Here is a 25543-nt window from a genome sequence, read left to right on the forward strand (position 1 = left end):
GACAGACTGAGACTGACAGACTGAGACTGACAGACTGAGACAGACAGACTGAGACTGACAGACTGAGACTGACAGACTGAGACTGACAGACTGAGACTGACAGACTGAGACTGACAGACTGAGACAGACAGACTGAGACTGACAGACTGAGACTGACAGACTGAGACAGACAGACTAAGACAGACAGACTAAGACTGACAGACTGAGACCTGACAGACTGAGCTCACAGATACAGAGGAGTGAAGGAGGTTTCCTCCTCAGGGAGTCTGGACCAGTTCAGGTGGTTCAGGGATCTGCTCAGGATCCTCCTGGGAAACTTCCTCCAGGCAAGTCCCACTGGGAAGAGTCCCAAAACCTGATGGAGTGACTACATATCCCATCAGGCCTGGGAACGCCTCAGGATCCCAGAGGAGGAGCTGGAGACCATCACTGGACAGAGGGAGGTCTGGAACCTGCTGGGTCTCCTGCACCAAGACCTGAACCCAGAGAAGAGGAAGAGGATGGATCAGGAGACTCTGGCTGAGACAGGTGCAGATCATCTGTCCTTCATTTTGAATCATGTGACCATGTTTCCACAGCTCCACCACAGCAGTGAGAGTCCAAACCCACTTCTGCTTTTCACTTGTTCACTGTGAGTCTTCATCCTGTTTCCTCCTCCTTCCTCATCCTCACTGTTTCTAACAGAGACAGAGACAGAGACAGAGACAGTGGACTCAACTGAAACCAGCTCCAGGACTCAGTGTGTCCATAGTCCCAGATTCTGATCCTGTTTCCAGGTTTCTGACACTGCCTCATAAAATATTACAGAAGCCAGATGAAAAGTAGCGAATAGAAATATTTATTTGAATAAATTATGTAGTTTTGAACATTTTAATCAGGAGTTAAAATATAAAGACTACGACTGAAAACCGTCAGTGAGACAGGAAGTCCTGACACAACAATGGGTTACCATGGAGACAGGTACTGTCACCTGATCCACTGCCAGACAACAGACACACTCAGCTGTCAGTTTATTAGGAACAGCAGCTCAGACTGAGTCCTGTGATGTGGAGTTTAACCAGGTGTTGAATCACCTGTGTGACCACTGTCGGCTGTCTGTGTGACACAACACTCACTGCAGCGCGTCTCACGCTAAACGCTTTTATTGTGAAGGTTCTACCTGTACAGAAGACTTCCTGTAGAAATCGAAAGTTAACTTGTGTTCATGCGTCAGTCACGGTCGGTTCCGGAAGAAGGAGCGGATTTACCGGGACTTTGGTCGGTGTGGTTTCAGAGAAAAAGAAGATGTCTGCGGTGTTTGTGATCCTCCTGTGCGGTAAGAAAACCTCCACCCACCTCCTTTAAAAACACGAGCGGGACTCGGGAGGCAGGTGAACAGGTAAAGAGCAGGTGAACATGTGAACAGGTAAAGAGCAGGTGAACAGGTAATGAGCAGATGAACAGGTGAACAGGTAAAGAGCAGGTGAACAGGTTAAGAGCAGATGAACAGGTAAAGAGCAGGTGAACAGGTAAAGAGCAGGTGAACAGGTGAACAGGTAAAGAGCAGGTGAACAGGTTAAGAGCAGATGAACAGGTAAAGTGCAGGTGAACAGGTAAAGAGCAGGTGAACAGGTGAACAGGTAAAGAGCAGGTGAGCAGGTTAAGAGCAGATGAACAGGTAAAGTGCAGGTGAACAGGTAAAGAGCAGGTGAACAGGTGAGCAGATGAACAGGTAAAGAGCAGGTGAGCAGGTAATGAGCAGGTGAACAGGTAATGAGCAGATGAACAGGTAATGAGCAGATGAACAGGTAAAGAGCAGGTGAGCAGGTAAAGAGCAGGTGAACAGGTAAAGAGCAGGTGAGCAGGTAATGAGCAGATGAACAGGTAAAGAGCAGGTGAACAGGTAAGAGCAGGTGAACAGGTAATGAGCAGGTAATGAGCAGATGAACAGGTAAAGAGCAGGTGAACAGATAAAGAGCAGGTGAACAGATAAAGAGCAGGTGAACAGATAAAGAGCAGGTGAGCAGGTGAAGAGCAGGTGAAAAGGTAAAGAGCAGGTGAAGAGCAGGTGAGCAGGTGAACAGGTAAGGGTCGGGATCATACAGACAGGCCAGCGGAGAGCAGGTGAACCAGGAGGTACAGGAAGGACTGGGGAACAGGTGAGCGGGTGAGTGAGGGTTAGCCAGGTGAAGTGATTTCACTGGTGGGAAAAGCAAACAGGTGCCAGGGTCATAGTTCATTCAGACTGTCAGTGAGCTACTGGCTGATTGATTGTGTCTGTTTGTGTCCTCACAGTTTCCCAGCATGCCTCGGGTGTAGAAGTGTATGAGGGGGCGGAGTCTGTCCTGCTGCCCTGTCAGGTGAATGTCTCGGTTTCTAAAGACTCCACCGTGGTGTGGAGCCGTGAAGAGCTCAAGGGCTCGTTTGTTCATGCATGTGACCAGAGAGGAGACGACCTCAAAGACCAGAACCAGGAGTACAGAGACCGGACGTCCATGAGGACGGACGCTCTGCAGACCGGAGACCTCAGCCTCACTCTGAGAAGACCCACCATCAGGGACAGCAGCACCTACACCTGCATCATCAGAGAGTTTGGACTAGAACTGAGCCGGGAAGAAGTACAGCTGACGGTCACAGGTCAGTGATACAGAAGTATACAGTAGATACAGGTCAGAGGTCAGCTCTGTAGAAACAGGTCAGAGGTCAGAGTAGAAGTGGATTCATGTTGTTTGTGTCGACTACAGAACCTCCTCCAGTCTGGCCCAAGGTTCTCCCAGGTGTCCTGATTCCCCTGGTTCTCCTGGTTCTCCTGGCTGCAGCTGGTGTCATGTATAAAAGGAGGAAGGACAGAGAAGGTCTGTATGTTACTGAGTCTTTGATGAGTGTGACCTCCACATGGCGGCTGATCCACGGGTCTGAACAGTGTGAATGGAACAGGAAACGTGTAGAGTTCATAAACATCGTACAGTCAGACTGGAACGTACCTCTACACCACCGAGCGTCTAGCCTGAAGAAAAGCAGAAGAGTTCGGCCAGTGATGGCGCCTGATTGGTTTCCAGCAGGGATGACTGACAAACGCGTGGCGGGAGCAGAGACAGTTGATTTAGTGTCCCGTCCTCAGCCGATGACCTTATTTCAGCTCTTTACAGACAGACTGAAACCAACCGAACCTTTAACGTCTACTCTGATTGGATTATGATGTAACATCCTGTTTGCTTTTCGTCACCTAATGACTGAGACAGGGTCCAATCACCCGCCACTTCAAAGAATGTAGGACAGGGGCATAAACGTCCAACCTACGTCTGCTGCCCTCACTGTAGAGTAAATAAGTATTTTTATTTTTCCACGCCGGTGACAGTCAGAGGGGCAGCCATTTTGTTTTCAGGTCGTCCGTGGGTTTGTCTCATTCTCAAGGACAAAATATCTCAGTAACATCTTGACAGAACTTAACATTTGGTTAAAACATTCAGCAGGACTCAAGGAAGAACTGATTAGATTTTGGTGGCTAAAGGTCAAAGGTCAAAGGTCATGGTGACCTCACTTTTCAACCGTTACTAAAGACTTCACACAAATGGTTAAACTAGTCTGAGACACACACACACACACACACACACACACACAGGCCCAGGACAACAACTAAATGACTTGTTTATTAACTACCATCTACTGACACAGGAAGATGTGCAGCAAACAAACAGGGTTGATCTGCAGATAATTTGGGCGATGGTGGGAGAGAATCTGATTGGGATATTTGCTGTTTGTTGTTTGTTGCCAGGCAACAGGTTGTACAAATGTCTCAGCTGTTTGGCTCTTAGAGATCTGTCAGTAAAAACAAATGTCCTGAAGAAGCTGAATGTTTGATAGTTTCTGTAGCACCAAGTATGTAGCAGTAGTTAGCCACTGAAAAGTCTATGGAAGAAAAAAACATGGCCGACGAGGATAACAACATAAATAAAAGATAAGAACAGTTTAATAGCTCCTTAGAAATGTTCTGCTGCTGTCGTCTGAACAGCTGATGACGTCGTGGAGGTGGAGTCAGGGGCGGAGTCTGTCCAGCTGTCCTGTAAGACCACAGCTCACCTGCCTGAAGACGTGAAGGTGGAGTGGAGGAAGAGTGACAAGACGGTCCATGTGTATCAGAACGGTTCTGACAGACCTGAAGAACAGAACCAGGTTTACAGAGACCGAACAGAGATGAAGAAAGATCCACTGAGAACTGGAGACCTCAGTCTGACCCTGAAACACCCCACAGAGAGAGAGAGAGACACCTTCACCTGCACTGTCTACAAGGACGGAGACATCCTGATGAGGAAAAAGGTGGAGCTCCAGATCAAAGGTCAGATGTGTCCTCTTTCCTCTGCCGCCATTTCCCCCTTCATTAGTCAATACGGCGTCTGCTCAGGGTGAGGAGTGTCAGGTTCAGGTTCTAACAGTCACTGCTGGGCCCGAGCGATTTGGGAAAATAATCTAATTGTTTTAAATTTTGCGATTTAATGTGCAATTATATTTTTTAAATTCCTTCTGTATTATTCAACAAACACAAGCAATAAATCATTCTCTATTATGACTAACACAATACCAGATAGATTAACCATGACCTGTTCTTCCTGAGGCCAGGCCTGTGTCATGAGGAAATTAGATGACGCATGAATTGATATGAATGACATATTTTTATTCAACCACTTCAGTCACAGTAGTTCATTGACTGTGTTTGTTTAACAGGCTTGTGAACATGTAAAACTGCAAAGTCTGTCGTCATGCAGACATGGTTCTCTTCATGGAGATCCCAGCTGGCGAGCCCTTCTCAGGCTGCAATGTTTTCCCCCGTGTGGTCATCAGGGTAGACAGTTTGAAGGCAGCGAGCTTAAGACTCTGACATGGCTCCGCCGTACAGCCTGACCACAGGTCAGTTGTAGTAGCGAAGAACTGCCTCTCCGGTGTATTTATCAAAGTCGTAAACACAGGCTTGGTCACCGCGCTGAGAGGCATCGTATCTGTGTGAACTCTGTTATTAACTCAGAGTAATTTCCCCGTTTGGAATGATTGTCATATGGAGTTGTTTCGGACGTTTCGGTCAGTGATCTTTGTCGGGTGGTGTTTGGCTTACTAGACACACTGGTGGTCGGTGTTTTAGCGATGCAACTAAAACATGGCTGAGTGCTGATACAGGTTAGTAGTGTTGCCCCGTGAGGTAGCAACAGTATCAAGGCAGGTTCTGCACAATACCTGACGCTGTGCAGCATCTTTTTTATTAAAGCCAAAACAGTTCCACACTGACGTCCTGCTCCTCGTAGACACTAGTTTCCACAGTGGCTCTGTAATACAACAGACTGCTCTGCTCTCGCGTCATGTGACCGGAGTGTAATCGCAGCCTTTTAGGTTGGAAAACCACGTTTTATCATATCGAGATATTAAATTAATCGTTCAACCCTAGTCACTGTTTGTTGCTGTACTGGTCTGTATGAACACACTCATGCCCTCAAAATAGCAAATGTGAGTATAGACTGAGACACAGCATTAGTTACTAGATTAGTGTCCCCTGTTCCCTTCTGGCCTGATCTGATTCTGTGCTTCAGGTTTTCTCTACAACTTTGTAATCCTTCAATAAAGAGATTAAAAACATGTTGTGCTTTGTTCTCCTCTCAGACCAAGAGGTGGAGGTGAAGGAAGGGGAGGAGTCTGTCCAGCTGCCCTTCAAGACCACAGCTCACCTTTCCCAAGACGCTGAAGTGGTGTGGAGGAACAATGACAAGAAGGTCCATGTGTATCAGAACGGTTCTGACAGACCTGAAGAACAGAACCAGGTTTACAGAGACCGAACAGAGATGAAGGAAGATCCACTGAGAACTGGAGACCTCAGTCTGACCCTGAAACACCTCACAATCAGAGACACAGGAGAATACAGATGTATGGTCTGCAGCAGGGAGGGACTGTTGCTGAGAGGGAAAACACTGAGTCTCCAGGTTAAAGGTCAGTGTTGTTTGTCTGTAGTTGTTTGTCTCTAGTTGTTTGTCCCTGGTCGTTTGTCCCTGTCTCACTGTCTCCTGTCTCCTGTCTTCTGTCTCCTCTACAGAGAGAACTCAGGTCGCAAATGAAACAGTCGACATCAGGAACAGAAGTAGCTCCACTGATCCAACTCCTCTGATGGCTGATCAATCAGTTTGATTGGTCTCTTGATCATTCTTTTATTATTAACACAATCGGACTTTGGACCAGAGAGAAAATGGAGGCAAAGCAGCTGAAAGACAGGAAAAAAACGGACGAAAGACAGGAGGATGCTCTGTCAACGTCTTCTTCACTCTGAGACCTGAAGACTTTTATTGTGACAGTCACATCTGCTTTCTATATTTGAGTGGTGACAGAGGTCCCACTCCACACTAAGCTAATAATAGTACTGTAATACTACTGTAAAAGTACTGTAATACTGCTCTAATATCACTGCAATAGTACTGTAATAATAAGCTTTATTTGTATAGCACCTGTCAGAAAAGAAATGGGGCACAAAGTGCTTCACATGAAGAAAAACATAAAACCATGTACTATAATACTACTGTAATTGTATTGTAATACTACTGTAATTGTACTGTAATACTACTGTAATTGTATTGTAATATGTCTGTAATACTACTGTAATCATACTGTAATACTTACTACCTTTCATGAGTACGGGATGTGTATATGTTTTCACCGGCACAGACCGGTCTTTCATCGACCAATCACTGTGGTTCTTGGTAGATGATGTCAGCCATAGTAACGGAGTCGAAGTGGTAGCTCAGAGTTCTTTAGTGAAGGTCGCAGCAGCTCTGTGATTAAGATGAAACACTCTGTGGTCTGTCACATGGACCATGACCATACATCTCTCACCATGACTGACGCTCAGTGAGGAGCTGACACACGGCAGGATGAGGACCTAAAGGAGGACAGGCTCATCAGAAGAACAGCAGACACGTTTTTTTTTGCCTCAGTTGGTTGTTTTATTATAAAAGTTGAAGTTTCTACTCTGACAGTGAACAAGGAACAGAAAAACTCCAATAAACCTCCAGTAAGAAAATAAAAAACAACATGATGATGATGGGCAGGAGGAGGGGCTGGGGCTTCCATGGTAACACAGAGGGGTGATGATGGGGTATGAGGAGGGGGAGGGTGCAGGGGTAACCATGGTAACTGTGTGGGGGGGTTACTCTACTATCCTCTGGTGTTGGACAGTTTAACATCAGATGACCTCCAACACACAAACACACGCACGCACACACACACACACACGTTACAGAAAGGCAACACACACACACACACACACACAGTGACACACACTCACTCTGTGGTCCTGTGTGTGTGTTTCAGAGCGACCTGTCTCTCTCTCTGCCTGTCTGTTTGACTACAGGTAAACGATGTCATCAATCACATGATCTAACATGATGAGGTCTGACATCATCAACCACATGACGTCCGACAGCTTTGAATCAGGTAGTTCAAGATGTCTATCAGCTCCTCTGACCTCTGATAAAATCAATGATTAAAATTGATCAGCTGTCAGTTGATTGGTCAGTGCTGTGAGCGGGATGTTAGTCGGGCTCCACACTCAGGATGAACTGAAATAAACTGTGTGTTATGGTTCAGTGTCCGACCTCTGACCTTTGACTCAGTATCACACATCCGGCCTGAATCACAGGAGCTGTTACCTGCTTGTCACTGAACATCACATCTGACTCCTCATCAGTCAACCAACCTACGTTTCCATGGAGACAGAAAAATGGCTGGTAGCTAGACGCCCTTAACTTCATCCTCACTTGTCTCACCTATCTCACACCTGTCCCCTCTCTTCCTCCTCTTATCTGCCTACAATCAGCTGGAACAGGAAGTGCCAGAGGACCTACACCTGCTGTGAAGCCCCACCCCCTGTCTCCTCTGGTCAGCTGTCGAGGACCCTCCTCTTCACTCTCACCTGTTTTAAACAGTCTGACCTCTGAAACACACACACCTACCTGTCTCTCTCTCTAACACACTCTCTCTCTCTCATCCAGCTGCAGTTCGTCATCTCTACTCGTCGTCGTCCTCCTCTTCATCTTCGTCCTCTCCCTCGTCGTCCTCCTCTTCCTCTCCTCCCTGAGCTGAAGAGCCGGGGTTCCTGGCATATGTGCCGCCGCCGCGGTACGCCACCATGTCCTGAGAGACAGGAGGAGACAGTTTATTCAGTGGACAGGTGTGTAGGACACGACAGAGTATGAATGAGTATCTCATCATCAGGTGTATACTGGTTTTAACTCAGGTAAACCCTCTAATAAAAGCTGATGGACTTCTTTACCACTGTAAGTCCAGTTTGTCTGTTCAGACTGAGGACACACACAACTGCAGGAAGTGATGTCTTCACATGTAGTTAAAGAGCGCACACACAGTGAGCTGCTAGCCACCGTGCTAACAGGTAAACAGATCAGGTTGTGACTGCTCTCAGTGTGTTTTTAAAACTTATTTTGAAAGTCCGCTCACTCTTTGAAGTGTAACTGCTCCGTTTCCTGTTTAACAGCACCTGGACAGGTGACGTTACAGCAGCAAAGGGGTGAACATATTCAGCTGATGTTGTGTTAAATAAATACCTGAAACCACTGCAGAGTCATGTGACCCAGGTGTGAATGCTGATCACAGGTAAAAGCCAGATGTTAGAGGGTTAGTGATTTTAGAGACTCCTGTTTTCTACCTGCTGACATCAGGGATGTTTCCATACACTTCACACACTTTACAGTTTTACAAACAAAAAGCTTTAATTCTCCCTCTCTCTCACCCGGTCGTATTTCTCTCGTAGCTTCTGGGCCTTCTCTTCGTACGGCTGTTTTTCAGACTGGGACAGTTTGCTCCACATCTCTCCCAGTTTCTTGGCACAGTCTCCTATAGACAGACCAGGATACTGCTGCTTCACACTGGGACGGTACTCGCTGCAGAACACGAAGAACGCAGACCTGCAGGGACACACACACAGCACAAACTTCAGTCTGTCGGCTCCAGTATAACCAGTATAACCCCTTAACTTCAAACTGGACTCAAAGGTTTAACCAGCTGACAGTGTTCAGACGGGACACAGTTCAGTTCAGTGCATGAGTTGACTGACAGATGATTTAAGATCCAGACACTGGAAACAAACAAGAAACAAGAATTAAAGCTGCTTTGTGACATTTATTTTATAACTTCTCATTAGTGCAAAGCCGGCATGTTGATTCAAACATGTTGTTGTACAGAGCTGGTGTGTAGTCTGGATTAGAGACTCAGTTTCAGCAGATATCAGGACCCATTTCATTTTCACTTATACTCAGTTAAAGTTTAACCAGAGTCTGACTCCACGGCTCAGACAATCAATAAAACATGACCTGAGAGAACATGTAAACCAGCTGCCGCTTCATCTCACTCCGTGCTGCCACCTGGTGGAAGAGGGGCACATGAGCCTCCAGCAGACAGTCATGGTTTGTCAGTGTGTTTGAGTCTTACGGGGGTCTTTTGGGTGCGTTGGGGTCTTTCCTCTTGCGGCCCCTCTTTCCGAAGCCCTTTGGTGGGACGTAGTCTCTCATCTCCCTGTTGTAACGCACCTTGTCGGCCTTGGCCATGTCCTCGAAACACTTCTTATCACTGGGAGACAGAGCCTGAGTTCACAACACAGAAAACAAAGAACAAACCTTTACTTTGTAAGGCAACAAACTACAGAGGCAGTGTTTTATTTTGAAGTAGCAGTGCTGTAACTAGTAACTACTGAGTACTGACGTCGTAATGTAGTAACTACTACTCATGTAATAACTACTGAGTACTGATGTAATAATGTAGTACTACCTACTGAGTACTGATGTCATAAAGTCGTAATAATGTAGTAACAATGTAGTAATGACAGTACTGATGTACTGTAGTAATAACTACTGAGTACTGATGTCATAATGTAACTACTACTGATGTAATAACTACAGAGTACTGATGTCATAATGTAGTAATAACTACTGACTACTGCTGTCATTATGTAGTAACTACTACTCATGTAATAACTACAGAGTACTAATGTAGTAATGACAGAGTACTGAAGTACTGTAGTAATAACTACTGACTACTGATGTCATAATGGAGTAACTACTACTGCTGTAATAACTACAGAGTACTGATGTCATAATGTAGTAATAGCCAGAGTATTGATATCATACTGTAGTAATAACTACAGAGTAATGATGTAATAATGGTAGTAAATTAATTATCCTGCTCCTCTAGAGAGTGGGTGAGTATGATGATGATTAGTTATGTGAGAGGCAGATCTGAGCAGATCTGAGCAGTGACTGAGAATAACCCAGGAGACGAGCAGACAGGAGCTCCAGTCTGACAGACCCTCTGCTGGCTCCAATAAGAACTGCATGATGTCAGGCTGAATTCAGACTGTTTACATATCACCACCCACCAGTCTATATACTGTACTGAACACACACACTACTGCTGTAAATTTTGGATCAACACACACTGAACAGTTTCATCAAAGTCCAGGACAACCTCTGCACTGGGCAGACATCTTGGAAACGCCCCTAGAAAATTCAAGAGGAGAGCCATGACCCCAGTTTCCATGGTGACTAGGACATAAAACTGCATGTAAAGACTCATCAGTCAAATGTGATTACAGCTTAGATTCTGATGGCCATGTTTCCACAGGTTATACTTTTAGTGTCACCATGTTCGGTCGTTATAAAGCATACATTTGGCTTATTGGTGGAGGGGCGGGACATGTGTAATATGACTGCGTTAGGTTGTTTTATTAGGTGGTTTGTGTACGTCATCAGACATGGTGTGGTGATTTGGTCCCTCAAGATCTTGTGGTCAATAAGAAGTCCATCATCCAGACACCAATGATGCTGCTCAACACCTCCAGGTCACCGTTCACACAGACGCCTCGCTGGCTGTGAGGGTTTAGCCCCGCCCTCAGGTCTAAGGTGAACAACCTGACCGGAGAACGAGACTGAACACCTGAAGCAGGTCCTGTCTCAGCCTGTCTCTACCCCCCAGGCCTCACAAGGATTCAGTTAACACGCTATTTTTAGACTAATTGTGATGAGGTCGTCAAGGACGTTATGATTATTATTGATTTTCAGTTTGTCTTGACTTTGTTCAGTGAAATTTGCTCAGTTAGCTCATAATTTTTCAAACTAATCTGTCCACATGTTACAGGACAAGTTTGTTCCCTCTCTCCAGGACTGATCTGGATCAGTGGACTCCTCTGTGCCTGTGGGTGGGGTCCACCATCACTGACATTCAACACCATTCTCCAGCAGCTCACATTAACTCCACCTCACCCTCTCCTGATGTGTGTGACATGGTCTCACAACATGGTGTTCCTAATAATATGACACTGTAGACATTAGTGCTACAGATGAACCCTGGGTTCCATCAACTCAGTGTCATTAACAATTCATTACAAATATAATGACAATAAAAACAATTAAAAAAAAAAAAAAGTTCAAACTCAACCCGTCCGTCCATCTGTTTTTCTCTATCTCTGTCTGCCCATCTCCCTCTCTAACTGTCTGTCCATCTGTCTCTAGCTCTGTCTGCCCGTCTCTCTTTCTCCTACCTTCCATCTCTCAGAGCATTTCTTGGAGAACTCCGCGAAGTTGACCGACTGCTCAGGATTTTTCTTTCGGTGCTCCTCTCGACACGTCTGGACGAAGAAGGCGTACGCCGACGTCTTCCCCTTCGGTTTGTTGACGTCTTTACGCATCATAATGGCGGCCTGGAGCAGAGGGAGAGAAGAAGAAAGAGGAGGTAGAGAGAGATGGGCACAGACAAAAAGAAGAAGGGAACCATATTCAGTTCTGATATAATTCTGAAAACTATTTTTATTTCATTGTTATTTTTTCTTTTCTTTCATTTCAGTTCAACACAGAAGATGGTGTTACAGACCATAATTCACATGGTCGACATATTGATCAAATATTTACTCAAAAGATAAGACCCCTGTTTTCAATACTGATCAGTGTCATTCAGTTCTTACATCAACTGTCTGTTCATCTCAGATCTTCACGTTTTTCCAAAAGATTAAGAATCAGTTCATCATGACAGAACACAGAAAATCTGACACCACAGAGTAGATGACATTTACACTAACAAAAGGAATCAAACCAACAATTATTTTTTATTATTTATTAATTTGCTCATTATCTTCTCATGTAATTGATTAATTATTAGAAAACATCAATAGATAGCGTCCTCAGTTTCCTAACAACCTGGGTAATGTCGTCAGGGTAGCATCACATTTGACAAAGAGAAGTATCACAGCCTCACAGTTCAGAGAGGAAACAGTGTTGGTTGGATAGTTGTGGCTCATTATGTCTGGTAACGTCTTTGAACCTGACACCGTCCACTGAACATACAGATCAGAGCCCCAACACAGAAACTGGAACCATTCATCTGAAAGATATTTTACCTTTATTTGTTTTTTAAAAAAATCCAGAGTATTTTTTGTGCCCACCAGAAAAAGCTTTGAATGTTTTTGGGTGGAATGACCCTTTAACTCATATGTATCATTTTGTTCAGTGTTAAAAATTTAACCTTGTAAAAATGTTGAAATATGCTTTATTAAAATGACTTTCAATCATTAAGGACACGAACTTTCTCCATCCTTCCTCAGAAAGTTGTCCGTTAATGATCGGGGGACATAACGGCCCATCAGCAGTCTAACTGTGCTGATTGGGAATAACAAAGAACAGAGTGGGATCCATTTTCTAAACCGGGGGGATAGGAGGCCCGCCGACCCGTGCTGGACCCTCTCCCTGCCCGGTGCAGTGCTGGGACATCCCGCCGTAGACCGGTCCCCCCTTCCGCCTGTGACTGGAAGCCTATGAGCGGCAGAGATGAAGGAAAACTAAAGCTAGCCGTGTCGTCTATGGAGATCTATGACTGCTGCAGTTAGCCTAGCCGTGCTAGCAGGCTAGCTCCGACAGAACAATGGGCCACCATTTGCTTCCCGCCCTCTGCAGAGCTAGCCGCCCCATCCCCCTCCGCTAGCAGCAAGCTAACGGGCTAGCAGGCTAATAAAAATACATTTAAACCACAGTGACGTAACAAACAACGACATGGGGCTTTCTGTTATTTAGTGATTATTTAAATCTTTAACTGCAACTTAGTTTTTACACCGATCATTCGCATCTGCAATGGAAATATGGAGTCAGTACAACAGCTACGCATTTTCAACGAAGGGCTCCGGTTATGCGCCGGAGAGGTCAACGTTGTATGGACGGGACAGGACTATTTCCTGGCATTCATACTCCAAAATGGGCGTTTCGTGTTTACAACAACACGTCTCCATCATCCCGGAGTGCGCACACAGAAAGGCTCAGAGAGGCGAACACGGCTCACCACCGCCACATTCTGGCCGTTAAAGCGGCCATTTTATCCCTCTTTTCCAGCCTCATTCACGGACCTTTTATCACAGGATCCTGCACGTCAGAAAAAACCAAACCGGCAAATCAAAGCCAGGTCATTGTCACTTACAGTTCATCAAATCTAACTCTAACCCAGCGGTCAAAAGATGGACCGCGGTACTCACTCGTCAGGAGGGCCGGCTACAGGCGGAGGCAGACTTCGAACCGGTTTTCGGGATTTGGGTCCTGGGTTCTTGTTGTTGTTTGGAGGCTGAAGCAGCGACTGGAGCCGTTGGTTCACTTTCAAACTGGGTCGAGCTCGAGATCGGCCCCGCCCCCCAGCAACGCCCCCGTTGGTTATCGCTGTCTAGGAGGCGGGAACTTGCCAGTCGCGGTGGGCGTGGCTCAAATGAATACTACCCTATGATTGGCTATTGGGACTGCAAGTCAAATCCCGTTGCTACACGGCTCCGCCCGCCCAGCAACGCCAGCAGGGCGGGAACTCTACTCTTATAATGGGATGGAGCTAGTTTGTATTCCTGCGTCTCATTGGCTAGAATCTGTGTATGTCAAATCAAACGGCCAATCCGTGAGGGGATGGAGGAGGGGTGAACGCAGCTGTGCGAGGGATGAAGATGGAGACTATGAATACAGTTGTGGTTGTATCTCTGCTCCTGTAAAATAGTGTTAATATTAGTCAAAGTTAATCAATTAATCAGTCAATCGATCAACACAGGACTGATGAGTGATAATCAGTTGATCGTGTCAGCAATAAAACAAATGTTCTGGATGAGGATTTGTTGCTCTTCTTTGTCAGATATGACAGTGAACTGGATTTTTCACCTCGAGCTCTGAGCCATTTACTCAATGATTAATCAGTGATGAAAATATGCTTATATTTTAAGATGATGACAATATATATTATATATAGCCTGTGTGTGTGTGTGTGTGTGTGTGTGTGTGTGTGTGTATTTATAGAGAGAGAGAAAAGAAAAAACTAAACAACTGAACGGTTTTATAAGCAGACATCAAATTGAACCAGGATATTGTGTTGGAGTCTTCTCATGTTTGTGGGGTTTCTATGGTTCCTGCTCCTTCAGTTCTAACACAGTTCGTTCTGTTCCATCATCATTATTTCCTGAATGAGATGAAAGAAATATTATATGCATCTGTAAACATGCTGGAGGCAGCAGTGACACGACTATTCAGAAAGACATTTTGACTGAGTCTGTTCTGTCTCAGACTCAAACATCAGAGGTCGTCGTCTCACAGGTAATTAAAGTTTTTAAATCCTTCAGACCACTGGTTCCTTTATAGAGACATGTGCTTCTCCAGCCTGTTCTATAATGAGATGATAACATGGACGTCAGGTTATTCAGACATGTTATCTACCAACATTTAAACCTCTTGTTGCTGTGACTTTATCTCTCTGCCAGACAACCTCTGCTGTTTACAGTGATTTTTATCTGTTTCCATAATTTGCTGTTTACTGTCTGATGACAAACAAAACCACATACACACATTTCCTGGATTAAAACACATCACTTCTCCAGCTCCATCATTATGAATTATGTTTTCTATCTGGTCTCATCAACCAGAATCAGAATCAGAATCTGGATCAGAATCAGGATCAGAATACTTTATTGATCCCAGGGGAAAAGTTCAGCTACAGCTGCTACCTAAGCAAAGAATAGAGAATAAGAAGTAGATTATAAAGATAAACATGAAAATATAACTATGAAATATAAAGTCGTCATACTGTGATATACGAATAAAAAATTAGAAACGTAAAGCAATATTAAAGTATAGGAGTTTAAATTGCATGTGTCTGAAAGTGTCAGAGTTGCACAGTTAGTATAATTTAGTGAGTATGAATAAATAAATATAAATAAATGTTGAAGTGTAGAACGTCTGCTGTCTATTGACTATGAGTGTCTGGCACTGTAAGGGACATCACAGCTCTAAGTGTTCCTGCAGGATCAACATGTCAACAGCCTCAGCTGCAGGATGTCCTTCATCCTTAATTTCATCCTCATCCTCACCCTCATCACAGTGATCGGCCTTTATACAAGAAAAAAAATTAAAGGAGTTTTTAAATTTCAATGTTTTTAAAAATAATTTCATTTAAAAATGTTTTTTAAAAACATTATTTGTATTATTATTTTTATAATTACATCTTTTCACCAGATTGTAGCCTTCTGTTTGCAAAATGATTTGATGGGAGCACTTGCAATACCTCTGCGGTCCACCAGCGGTCCGCAGCCCGCGGGTTGAGAACCACTCATATACTGTGATTAAATATATGTTGTATATATTTAACGTTCCCATAGTAACACAGTCCACCAATTCTTTTATTATAGTTATTATAACACAGGATAATGTCTTAAGTTGTAGTCTCTGTAAATTATCTTATGTTAATAAACCATATGGTGACGTCATTCAAAAGTCCTCCTTGCTTTTTGTGTGTGTGTGTGTGTGTGAGGCAATTTTGAGACCAAACCTACGAACTTGAATTTATTGATTGATTGATCATATCTGAACACGCTCTCTGTGCAGCGCCGCGCCAGACACAGATTGACCCTCTGCGGACACCGTAGCTAAGCAGGAAGCCGTTTGAGGCTTTTGGCGGCAGCGATTTGTTGACATCACGGACGACTGAGGAGCCAGGAGACGGTCGATCTGAACCCGGTGATCGGGGCTGAGGTCCCATGGAGATGGACTCCGTGCAGCGGCTCCTGGACCGGTTCAGACCCCGCAGCGAAGCGGTAAGTCCGCTCAGAAAACTGGCGGTTTAAGGATGTTTAGTTGATGCAGACTTCACGACAGGAGGAAAACCGGGACTGCGTCAGAGTTATGAAGGTTTCCAGGTGAACTCGGCTCACTCAACCTGTGTGTTTATAACGGTAGTGTAGGGAGGACATATTCAGAGTAAACAGTTAACTGAGGCCTGTACCATGAAGCAGGATGTGACGTCATCAGGTAGCTTCAGGTGTAAGTCTGGGTTTTCAGTCCTACGATGGTGTTTCTCTTGTTACCAGGTAAATCACCATGGTAAGTGACCCTGAACTCCCCACCTGCTCCGGATCAGATCAGAAGCTGTCAAACTACTGACCAATCAGATCACTGGAAACGCTGAGTCATCATCCTACAGGATCCTGACAGGGACAAAAGAGTTTACAATGAAGAGATCAATAATAACGATCAGTAGATATTTGTATTAATCAGTGGAATCGGTTTCCTGTTCCAGAAAACCATGTGTTAAAACAGCTTTTAACAAACAATACTCACTAAATAAATATGTAAAACTATTAAAGCTTCATTTTAATTAAACACAGATTCTTTAATGAGTGATGAAGCTTTTACTCTTCTTCATCACTGAGCGATGACACAGGAAATAAAAACTAAGCAAGGATCCTCACACTGATCAATATTAGATTAGAACATTTCATCAGACATCAACTCCTCTTTTCTTTCTCTCTTTCCTGTCTGTCTGACATAAGTTTGTTCATCATGACACAAAAGAAGAAACTTCATGATATTTCATGTTCTTGTTTATAATTTATCTTCGGTGTGACCTTAATAGAAATTATATTCGAGACATTGTTTTATTCGCGTCATGTGATCGTGTTGTTTACATTCACCTGTTGAGTATCACTGTTGGACCTGCTTATAACTGAACTCACCTGCAGGTGTCAGCGTTTCTTCTCAGATTGAGAACTTCATTCATAGTTCTGACGATGTTGCTTATAATTGAAACTCCGCCTGGTGGTACCTGGAGGTAAACCCAGAGTTACCTGAGCCAGGTGATAACCAGCTTTATAGTACAGGTGATCAAATCAATGCTAGGTTCAGTTAACCCAGATAACTGACAATATCCTGGATATGTTGAACCTGCTTCATAGTCCAGACCTCAGGTCCACCAGCTTTTTGTTTCACTGTGCTGTGTTCAGTTACATGGTGTGTTTAATGACAGTCAGAGCTGTGGGACGTTCCTGAATCACTCGTTCCTTCCTGCAGGAGGCCTCCTGGTTGAAGGACATGTTTACCTTCATTACAAAACAGGTGTGTCCGGTGCTCACTGGCCCCGCCCCTCACGCTGCAGCCGAGTTATTGACAGGTCAGTTATCCAATCAGCTTCTGTTGTTGTTGTGCAAAGGCACACACACACACACATACGAACAAACACGTCAGAGGACATTCCAGATGTGGACCAATGTTTCTGTTGTTGCAGGTGGAGGTGTGTGCTCTGACGTGTGTGTGTCTCTGAGTGTGTGTGTGGTGAAGACGCTGCAGGAGAACATGACGCTCACACACACTTTACCTGTGAGCTACAGGTAGGACGACAGGTCACCGTCTCTCTCTCTGTCTGTCTGTCTGTCTGTCTCACTGATGATGACATGATCACCATCCAGTCCTAGTTACCTGATCACCTGACCAACTGATGACCTGCATGTGTTCTGTCTGTGTACCTGGACACAGGTAGAACACATGATATTTTATACCTCTGACCTCTGACCTCTCTCTGACCCCATCTCCAGACCAGTGTCTGTCTCTGAGCTGGTCTCTCGGCAGCACCTGGCCTGTGTCAGTCACCTGTCCTGGAGCACCAATCAACAGCGAGCGTGGGCGAGGGAGGCAGAGTTTTTTCTGCCAGGTAGCAAGGCTCTGCGGCGGGTCAACCTGCTGCTGATTGGCTGCCTGAGAGAGGGGCAGGGCGGAGAGTGGAGGCTGATGGACAACAGCGGGAGTGTCAGGTGTGAGGTGAGTTTGAGGTCAACAGACACCTGTTCTGCTGCATCAGTCCGTCACCTGAGGACACACCTGTCTGTCTCTCTGCAGTGCCTGTCTCCCTCTCCTCAGTGGCTCAACCATGCTGTCTTCCTCCCTCACTGGAACTACATCCCCCACAATGCCTCGGGGCAGGACGAGGCCGGAGGCTGGTTGGAGCTGATTGGTTCTCCTGTGCTGCTGTGTCCCGGCCCTGAACTGGGATTGGCTGCTGGAGGAGGGGCGGGGCCTATCACAGCAGTGGGAGTCAGAGAGGCTGCAGGTGTACTGCACAACAGGTGAGTCTGTCTGTGTCTCTGTCTGTCTGTCTCTCTCTCTGTCTCTGTCTGTCTGTCTCTATCTTTCTCTCTGTCTGACTCTCTCTCTCTCTCTGACTGTCTCTGTCTCAGGGTGAGGGGACAGCGAGTGTCCGTCTGTGGACAGGTGGGCTCAGTGTTCCCTCTGCTGGTCGTATTAGGAACAACCTTCTTCTGCTTCAGGCTGACGGAGGACAGACACAGTCTACCTGTCCTTGTAAAGGTATGAGGACAGTTCCTGTCTCACAGCTGACTCATCCCTGGTCACTGATGTGGTGTCTCTGTGTGCAGGACAGCAGCAAGTTGTGGTGGCGTCAGTGTGTGTGTGTTGGTCAGAGTGTGTGTGTGACGGCGCTGCGTGTGTGTGTCCTACGAGGCTGGAGAGGAAACAACATCCTGTGTGTGACCGACCAGTCTGAAATACACACAAACTACACACCCACACACACACCTGTGGACGACACACACACTGAATCCCAGGCAGACATGCCCCCGACTATGATGCCGCACGGTAACCATGAAGACTGTGAGGAGGCGGAGCCAGAAAGAGATGTGGTCCAGTCAGGTGTGAAGATGAAACGGTCTCGAGTCATCAGTTACCAGGTAAGACTCAGAGGACACTGAGCTCTGATTGGCTGTCTGAATGTCACTTTTTGTGTCAGTGTTACCTGTGTGGTAAGCCCTGCCCCTCTCCTCTGATAGGGCACAGTGACTGAGGTGGTGAGTGAGGGGGCGGGGCTGTACGTGATTGACAGGATGGTTGGTCTGTGTCTGGCCTATCAGCCGAGGCCGGAGAGGAAGCTGAGAGCAGGAGACACTGTACAGGTGAGTCAGAGCAGGTGAGTCAGAACAGGTGAGTCAGAGAAGCTGAGCCAGAACAGATTAGTCAGAACAGGTGAGCCAGAACAGGTGAGTCAGAGCAGTCGAGTCAGAACAGGTGAGTCACTGCTGTCAAATGCTCTGTTGTTAATAAAGTTGGATTCAATGTCCTGCAGCTCCACCATGTCCACTTCCTGTACCGGCCCTGTCCCGACTTCCCTCCCAGCATGCTCTGCACCTGTCTTCGCTCCAGCCTCAGGGTGACCAGCTTCAGCAGGCTGGGGGGGTCTCCACCCGCCTCCACCTGTCCGGGTGATGGAGCATTACCGCGTTTACTGCTGGAGCATAACATGGGTGTGTCCGAGTACCTGTGGACATGTCACCTGAGCTCACGGCTCTCACACAGGTGAGGAGAGTCACCTGACATGTTACACAGAGACGAAGACCAGGGACTGAAAGCTGAGTCTGACCATTGAGTGAGAAACAGCAGCTCCACCCTCTACAGGCAGAGAGCAGGAAGTACAGACTCCGATGTCACACCTGATAAACCAGGTGTCTCTGTCTGTAAAACACCTGAGGTCTATGATCCTGGTAGAAACCCAGCAGCTGACCTCTGACCTTTAGGTGTCAACTCTCCTGTTTGTCTGATTCCGCTTCCTGTTTGTCTGAGTCCACTTCCTGTATGACTGAAAAGATGATTTCTCGTGACCGAAAGATGAAATTGTACAAATCAGACCAACAAGTCAACACTTCAGTTTGGCTGCGACACCAAGTCTCTCTCTGGGTGTTGGAACTAACATCTGTTAACCTCAAGACCTTTACCTCTGTGTTTCACTTTACTGCTTACCTCCTGAAAAGGAGTGCATCACTAAATCTCTGCGTGATGTAGATAAACTCCTAAACAACAATATAACCATAAAACCCAGATGTGTAATGGACTGGTTGGTTTCCTGCTCTGCTGGTCAGCAGCTTACCCAAGGTTCACATTCTTAACATCCTTAAACCAAAGTTACCAACATGCAAAAACAAATACAACCTTACACTGACTGATTCTGCTTCCTGATTCTACTTCCTGTCTGTCTGATTAGACTTCCTGTTTGTCTGCCACTGGTTTTTCTCTCTCTCTCTGTCTGTCTCTCATTAGCTGTCTCTCTCTCCGTCTCTCTGTCTTTCTCTCTGTCTCTGTCTGTCTCTAATTAACTGTATCTCTCTCTCTCTCTCTCTCTCTGTCTGTCTCTCATTAACTGTATCTCTCTCTCTGTCTGTCTTTCTCTCTCTCTGTCTTTCTCTCTGTCTCTGTCCTCAGTCTTGTCCCCAGTGTGCTGAAGCAGCAGTGTGTGTGTGTCTTGTCCTGGAAGCTGACGGACTTTGTGTGGCGACAAGGACGAGGAGGAAGGAGAGACATCTACTCAGAGATGTTGGACGAGCCTCACACCTGTCCCCTGACTCAGGTAGACTCACGCTTTAATTAGCTTTATGGACATGACAGGACATTTGTATCTGTCTCTACAGTGTCTCTGTCTCTAAATTGTCTCAGTCTCTACAGTTTCTCTGTCTCTACAGTGTCTCTGTCTGTCTCTCAGTCTCTACAGTGTCTCTGTCTGTCTCTACAGTGTCTCTCAGTCTCTACAGTGTCTAAATCTCTACAGTGTCTCTGTCTCTACAGTGTCTCAGTCTCTAGTGTCTCTGTCTGTCTCTACAGTGTCTAAATCTCTACAGTGTCTCAGTCTATACAGTATCTGTTTGTTTCTCAGTCTCTACAGTGTCTCAGTCTCTACAGTGTCTCAGTCTCTACAGTGTCTCTGTCTGTCTCTACAGTGTCTCAGTCTCTACAGTGTCTCAGTCTCTACAGTGTCTCTGTCTCTACAGTGTCTCTGTCTGTCTCTACAGTGTCTCTGTCTCTAACTTGTCTCAGTCTCTACAGTGTCTCTGTCTCTACAGTCTCTGTCTTGTCTCTCAGTCTCTACAGTGTCTCTGTCTGTCTCTACTGTGTCTCAGTCTCTACAGTGTCTCTGTCTCTACAGTGTCTCTGTCTCTACATTGTCTCAGTCTCTACAGTGTCTCTGTCTCTACAGTGTCTAAGTCTCTACAGTGTCTCTGTCTCTACAGTGTCTAAATCTCTACAGTGTCTCTGTCTCTACAGTGTCTCAGTCTCTACAGTGTCTCTGTCTCTACATTGTCTCAGTCTCTACAGTGTCTCTGTCTCTACAGTGTCTAAATCTCTACAGTGTCTCAGTCTATACAGTATCTGTTTGTCTCTCAGTCTCTACAGTGTCTCTGTCTGTCTCTACAGTGTCTCTGTCTCTACAGTGTCTCAGTCTCTACAGTGTCTCAGTTTCTACAGTGTCTCAGTCTCTACAGTGTCTCTGTCTCTACAGTGTCTCTGTCTCTACAGTGTCTAAATCTCTACAGTGTCTCAGTCTATACAGTATCTGTTTGTTTCTCAGTCTCTACAGTGTCTCAGTCTCTACAGTGTCTCTGTCTGTCTCTACAGTACAGTGTGGACCCTGCTGTCCCTCAGTCCATCAGTGTCTCAGAGCTCTGTCAGTCTCTACAGTCAGACTGCTGGTCTTCAGTGTCGCTGAGGTCTCTGCTGTCCCCTGGTGGATCTGCTCTGTCCAGGTCTGAGATCAACACAGCTCTGTCCTGGTCCTGCAGGACTCTGACCTCTGACCCCCAGACTGGAGATACAGCCAGGTAAACCTAGTTATACTGGTTATACTGGTTATAGTGGGTATACTGGGCTCATTTCCACTCTGTGCTGTGACAGGCGGCGCCCCCTGCTGCTGGTGGGGGTGTTGGAGCTTCCATCTCAGACGTCCGAACACAAACACACTCTACAGCTCAGAGACGGGACAGCAGCTGTCACTTGTGTTGTCACGGAAACCAGTGAGGACAAGGAGGGAGGTCAGAGGGCGGCCTTCAACACTGCCTGGATAGGTACACACACACACACACACACACACACACACACACACACAGGTCACAGACTGAATGAATGTTTGTGTGTTGCAGGTTGTCTGGTGTGTGTCCATCAGTTCACCATGGTAACAGAGAGATTCCTCCAATCAGATTTCCCCTCCTACCAACACCTGGACCAGGACCAGTTCATCACACACAGACACTGCAGGTACACACGCACACATACATACACATACACACACACACACACACACACACACAGACAGGTTTTAATGTGTGTGTGTTTGACAGCATTTACCTGCAGTTTTCTCTGGACCACCTCCATATCTTGAGTCCATCTGTCGCCATGGCAACACACCTGAGACAAAAGGGGTTGGAGTCAGGAGGTGATGTCACAGACAGGACACAGACAGAGGAAGGTCAGACTGTGGAGAGGAAGAGGGGAAGAAGAACAGAACCAGTCTCCACCCACTCTGCCTCCTCTGTTGCCATGACGACATGTCCTGTGAGCGGTGCCTCTCGGCCCTGTGTTTCCGTGGTGTTGAGGGTGGAGCAGAAGGAGGGCGTGGCCTGGAGGAATGCGGGGGTTGGGTTAGATGAAGATGGGGCGGGGTTGGTGCTGCACTTCTCTGTTCGAGCTGCTGTGATTGGTCCAGTGGTCAGCTGGCGGCGGGACCCGAAGAACAGACCAATGACTGACAAGGAGACAGAGAGGGAGGAGGAGGAGAAGGTGAGAAACAGAGAAACACAACTGTGTGGGTGTTAGGTCCCAGGATACACCTGTGGTCAGTGTGTTACCTGTGTGTGTGTGTGTGTGTGTGTGTGTGTGTGTGTGTGTGTGTGTGTGTGTGTGTGTGTGTGCGCGTGCACAGGTGGTCCTGGAGTTCTCCGGTGTGTGCGCTCGATGGTTCCCTCTCCTCCAGTCCGGATGTTTCTACAGACTTGTTGCTGCTGACACTCAGGTGAGCTCACCTGTAACACCTGAGCTGTGTGGAGGGTCAAAGGCTGCACTGAACTGTACTGAAAACCATCCATCCACTTATTCATGCATTCATCCGTAGTTGAGGTCAGCAATGAAACAAACAGCAGCAGATGTTTAATAAACAACAGCAGTGCTTCAGGTGTGATGTCATCAGGTGTGATGTCACCACACTGACACCGGGCTCAGGTAGATCCAAGTCAGAGAACAACACAGGTACCAACAGGTTCTAGAGAAAAAAGGTCACAGCTGTTCATCTTCATCAGGACAACAAACATCACCGTACCTGAACACACAGGTGAGGGTGAGGGTGAGGATGATTACATCACTTTGTGTGTGTGTGTGTGTGTGTGTGTGTGTGTGTGTGTGTGTGTGTGTGTGTGTCCATGTCCATCAGGATCCCAGTGTTTTGATTGGCCGAGGTGTTTCTGGGCGGAGTGGCGTGGAGCTGCACACTGACTCCACCCTACAGGTCCAATATGATTGGAGGTTCCACACTCTGAGACGCCCACTGCTGCTGCACACCTGCAGACAGGTAACACACACACACACACACACACACACACACACACAGTAAGTCAGTTTAGCACATCATGAGAAAATTAAGCCTCATCTCTCTCTCTCTCTCTCTGTTTCTTCAGGCTCTCTCGCCCACAGTCTTTTCTGTCTCTGAGGTCCTGGACTGCAGGTAAATGGTGACGCTCAGTGATGCCCACCTATGGCCGCTGCTTTAATGAACATGTAACTTCATACTGAGTGTGTGTGCATGTGCGTGTGTGTGTGTAGTTCAGAGCTGGTGTGTTTTCAGGGTCTGGTGTCTGACAGGATCAGTTTGAACGACAGGACGACTGAATCTGGACACACACACACAGGTGGGTGGACACAGGTGTGAGCAGGTGTGAGCAGGTGAGAATAAACTGAACGATGTGTACCTTATCATAAAAACCTGTCAGGTGTGCGTCTCACCATGTCTGACCAAAGTGGAAGGAGTATCCAGGTGTACCTGGACTTCAGCCATACCCCCTACCCACCTGGCCTGTTGCCAGGCAACACACTGCTGCTGTCTGCTTTCCAGAGGAAGCTGTCCAGGTAACACACACACACACACACACGCACACACACAAACATGTGTGAGTTCAAATAAACACAACGTTCACCTCATTAAACACTGAGCAGGTTTCAGACATTTACCTGTGTTACCTGTGTGTTTCAGGTCAGGGGGTGTGTACTGCAGTCACTTACCTGTCAGCTCAGTGACAGTCGTTTCCCTCGGAGACTCCAGGTAACAGGAAACTAACCTTCATTCACTGTGTCTACATTTTACCTATTTATTTATTGATTGTTTGTTGTTTTTCCATCAGTGCTGCTTGCCCTCCCCCTGCTCCCATGATGCATCTGGATCTGTGGGCTCTGGGCAGGGAGCAAAGGTGCACTGTGGGTCAGGTCAGAGGTCATGTCGTGTGTTTCCTGTTTCTGCAGCTGCAGTGGAGCTGCTCCCTGTGTGGGAGTTTGTACACACAGGTAAGTATAACACACACTGTACACACACTGTACACACACTGAATACACACACACACACTGTACACACACTGTACACACACTGAATACACACACACACACACACACACACTCTAAGAGTTAATTAGTGCCACGGGTGCTCAGCTCCGAGGCATCTATTAATATTCTGTTTCGGGTTTATTATTCTTCCGCCAAATTTCGGCGCGTAACTCGTCCCGCAGCTTTGAGAAAACCCTGGTAATATATACATCAAAACGTGCGTCTTGATCCCGAAAGAGATGCTATGACTTTTGCTGTTAAAATTCCAATTTTTCCCAAAGTTATTCCCAAAAAACTGGGAATAAATAATGCATTAGAAATGCATTGGAATTTTCTTTAGAAACCCACCTTTTATTCGACAAAATTTCACCTTTGTTCTGAGTCACCCAGCTCTCTCATACCTGCACGTAGAAATGTGATTCAAACTGTAAAACGGAGGAAAACTTCTGCTCTCTCAAAAAGACAGGAACTGTTTTTACATAACATGTAAACTTTTCAAACTGTGAGCACTCAAAGGAGGAGTGCAAATCACTTTTTCTTCAAAGTTAGAGTGAAAGCGTCAGTTGGCTAGAGTGCGTGAAGCAGTAAAAAATAACCTTTAATTTTATTTTTAACTCGAGCTCGCGGCCAAACCGTAAAAAGGAGACAAATAATTCTTTCTGAAAATGTGGACATAGTTGTTGGGATTCATAAAATGTAACTTTGACAGGCAGGGTCTGCACAAAATTTAAACGGGGGTGCCGAGTCCGGCAGCAATACCTGTCTCACTCTCATTGACACCTAATGTAATCGTCTTTTTTTTCAAAAGAATCTCTCTCTGTCTTCGCACTGAGCTT

The 25543-nt window shown here is 46.1% G+C and overlaps 3 protein-coding genes across 6 annotated transcripts in view; 2 read left to right on the forward strand and 1 right to left on the reverse strand.

Moving 5' to 3' along the window:
- The first annotated feature begins 1089 nt into the window (after window positions 1–1089).
- LOC111673602 (uncharacterized) lies at window positions 1090–7598 on the forward strand. Its single transcript, XM_087169920.1, has 6 exons — window positions 1090–1315; window positions 2275–2616; window positions 2724–2834; window positions 3992–4315; window positions 5626–5949; window positions 6053–7598. The coding sequence occupies exons 1-6, from the start codon at window positions 1285–1287 to the stop codon at window positions 6142–6144; spliced, it is 1224 nt and encodes a 407-aa protein (XP_087026046.1). The 5' UTR covers window positions 1090–1284; the 3' UTR covers window positions 6145–7598.
- Window positions 6929–13689, reverse strand: LOC111673606 (high mobility group protein B2-like). The gene is made up of 5 exons (XM_023431424.2): window positions 13532–13689; window positions 11558–11716; window positions 9454–9605; window positions 8756–8930; window positions 6929–8142 (listed from the first exon to the last, which is right to left on the reverse strand). Exons 2-5 carry the CDS (start codon window positions 11705–11707, stop codon window positions 8017–8019), a joined length of 603 nt encoding a protein of 200 aa, XP_023287192.1. The 5' UTR covers window positions 11708–11716; window positions 13532–13689; the 3' UTR covers window positions 6929–8016.
- A 2155-nt stretch (window positions 13690–15844) lies between these two features.
- Window positions 15845–25543, forward strand: part of ctc1 (CTS telomere maintenance complex component 1) — a 12065-nt gene continuing 2366 nt past the window's right edge. For 3 of the 4 annotated variants that reach the window (XR_002762108.2, XM_087169919.1, XM_023431435.2), the window contains exons 1-21: window positions 15845–16111; window positions 17364–17463; window positions 17578–17680; window positions 17885–18107; window positions 18186–18412; window positions 18524–18653; window positions 18722–19033; window positions 19133–19255; window positions 19426–19655; window positions 20556–20700; window positions 21744–21946; window positions 22020–22189; window positions 22265–22379; window positions 22463–22901; window positions 23044–23133; window positions 23548–23685; window positions 23792–23838; window positions 23937–24022; window positions 24104–24239; window positions 24364–24432; window positions 24512–24671. Coding sequence is in view for 3 of the 4 variants with exons in the window: in XM_087169919.1 (XP_087026045.1) it covers window positions 16055–16111; window positions 17364–17463; window positions 17578–17680; window positions 17885–18107; window positions 18186–18412; window positions 18524–18653; window positions 18722–19033; window positions 19133–19255; window positions 19426–19655; window positions 20556–20700; window positions 21744–21946; window positions 22020–22189; window positions 22265–22379; window positions 22463–22901; window positions 23044–23133; window positions 23548–23685; window positions 23792–23838; window positions 23937–24022; window positions 24104–24239; window positions 24364–24432; window positions 24512–24671 (3303 nt within the window). In the remaining variant the exon portion in view is untranslated. The remainder of the gene's footprint in view (window positions 16112–17363; window positions 17464–17577; window positions 17681–17884; window positions 18108–18185; window positions 18413–18523; window positions 18654–18721; window positions 19034–19132; window positions 19256–19425; window positions 19656–20555; window positions 20701–21743; window positions 21947–22019; window positions 22190–22264; window positions 22380–22462; window positions 22902–23043; window positions 23134–23547; window positions 23686–23791; window positions 23839–23936; window positions 24023–24103; window positions 24240–24363; window positions 24433–24511; window positions 24672–25543) is intronic. The other variant, XM_023431434.2, reaches the window with a different exon arrangement.

The sequence above is a fragment of the Seriola lalandi genome, unplaced genomic scaffold, assembly GCF_002814215.2.
Source record: "Seriola lalandi dorsalis isolate HSWRI2012SDOR001 ecotype SW California unplaced genomic scaffold, Sedor1 jcf7180002054922, whole genome shotgun sequence".
NCBI classification, from domain to species: Eukaryota; Metazoa; Chordata; class Actinopteri; order Carangiformes; family Carangidae; genus Seriola; species Seriola lalandi.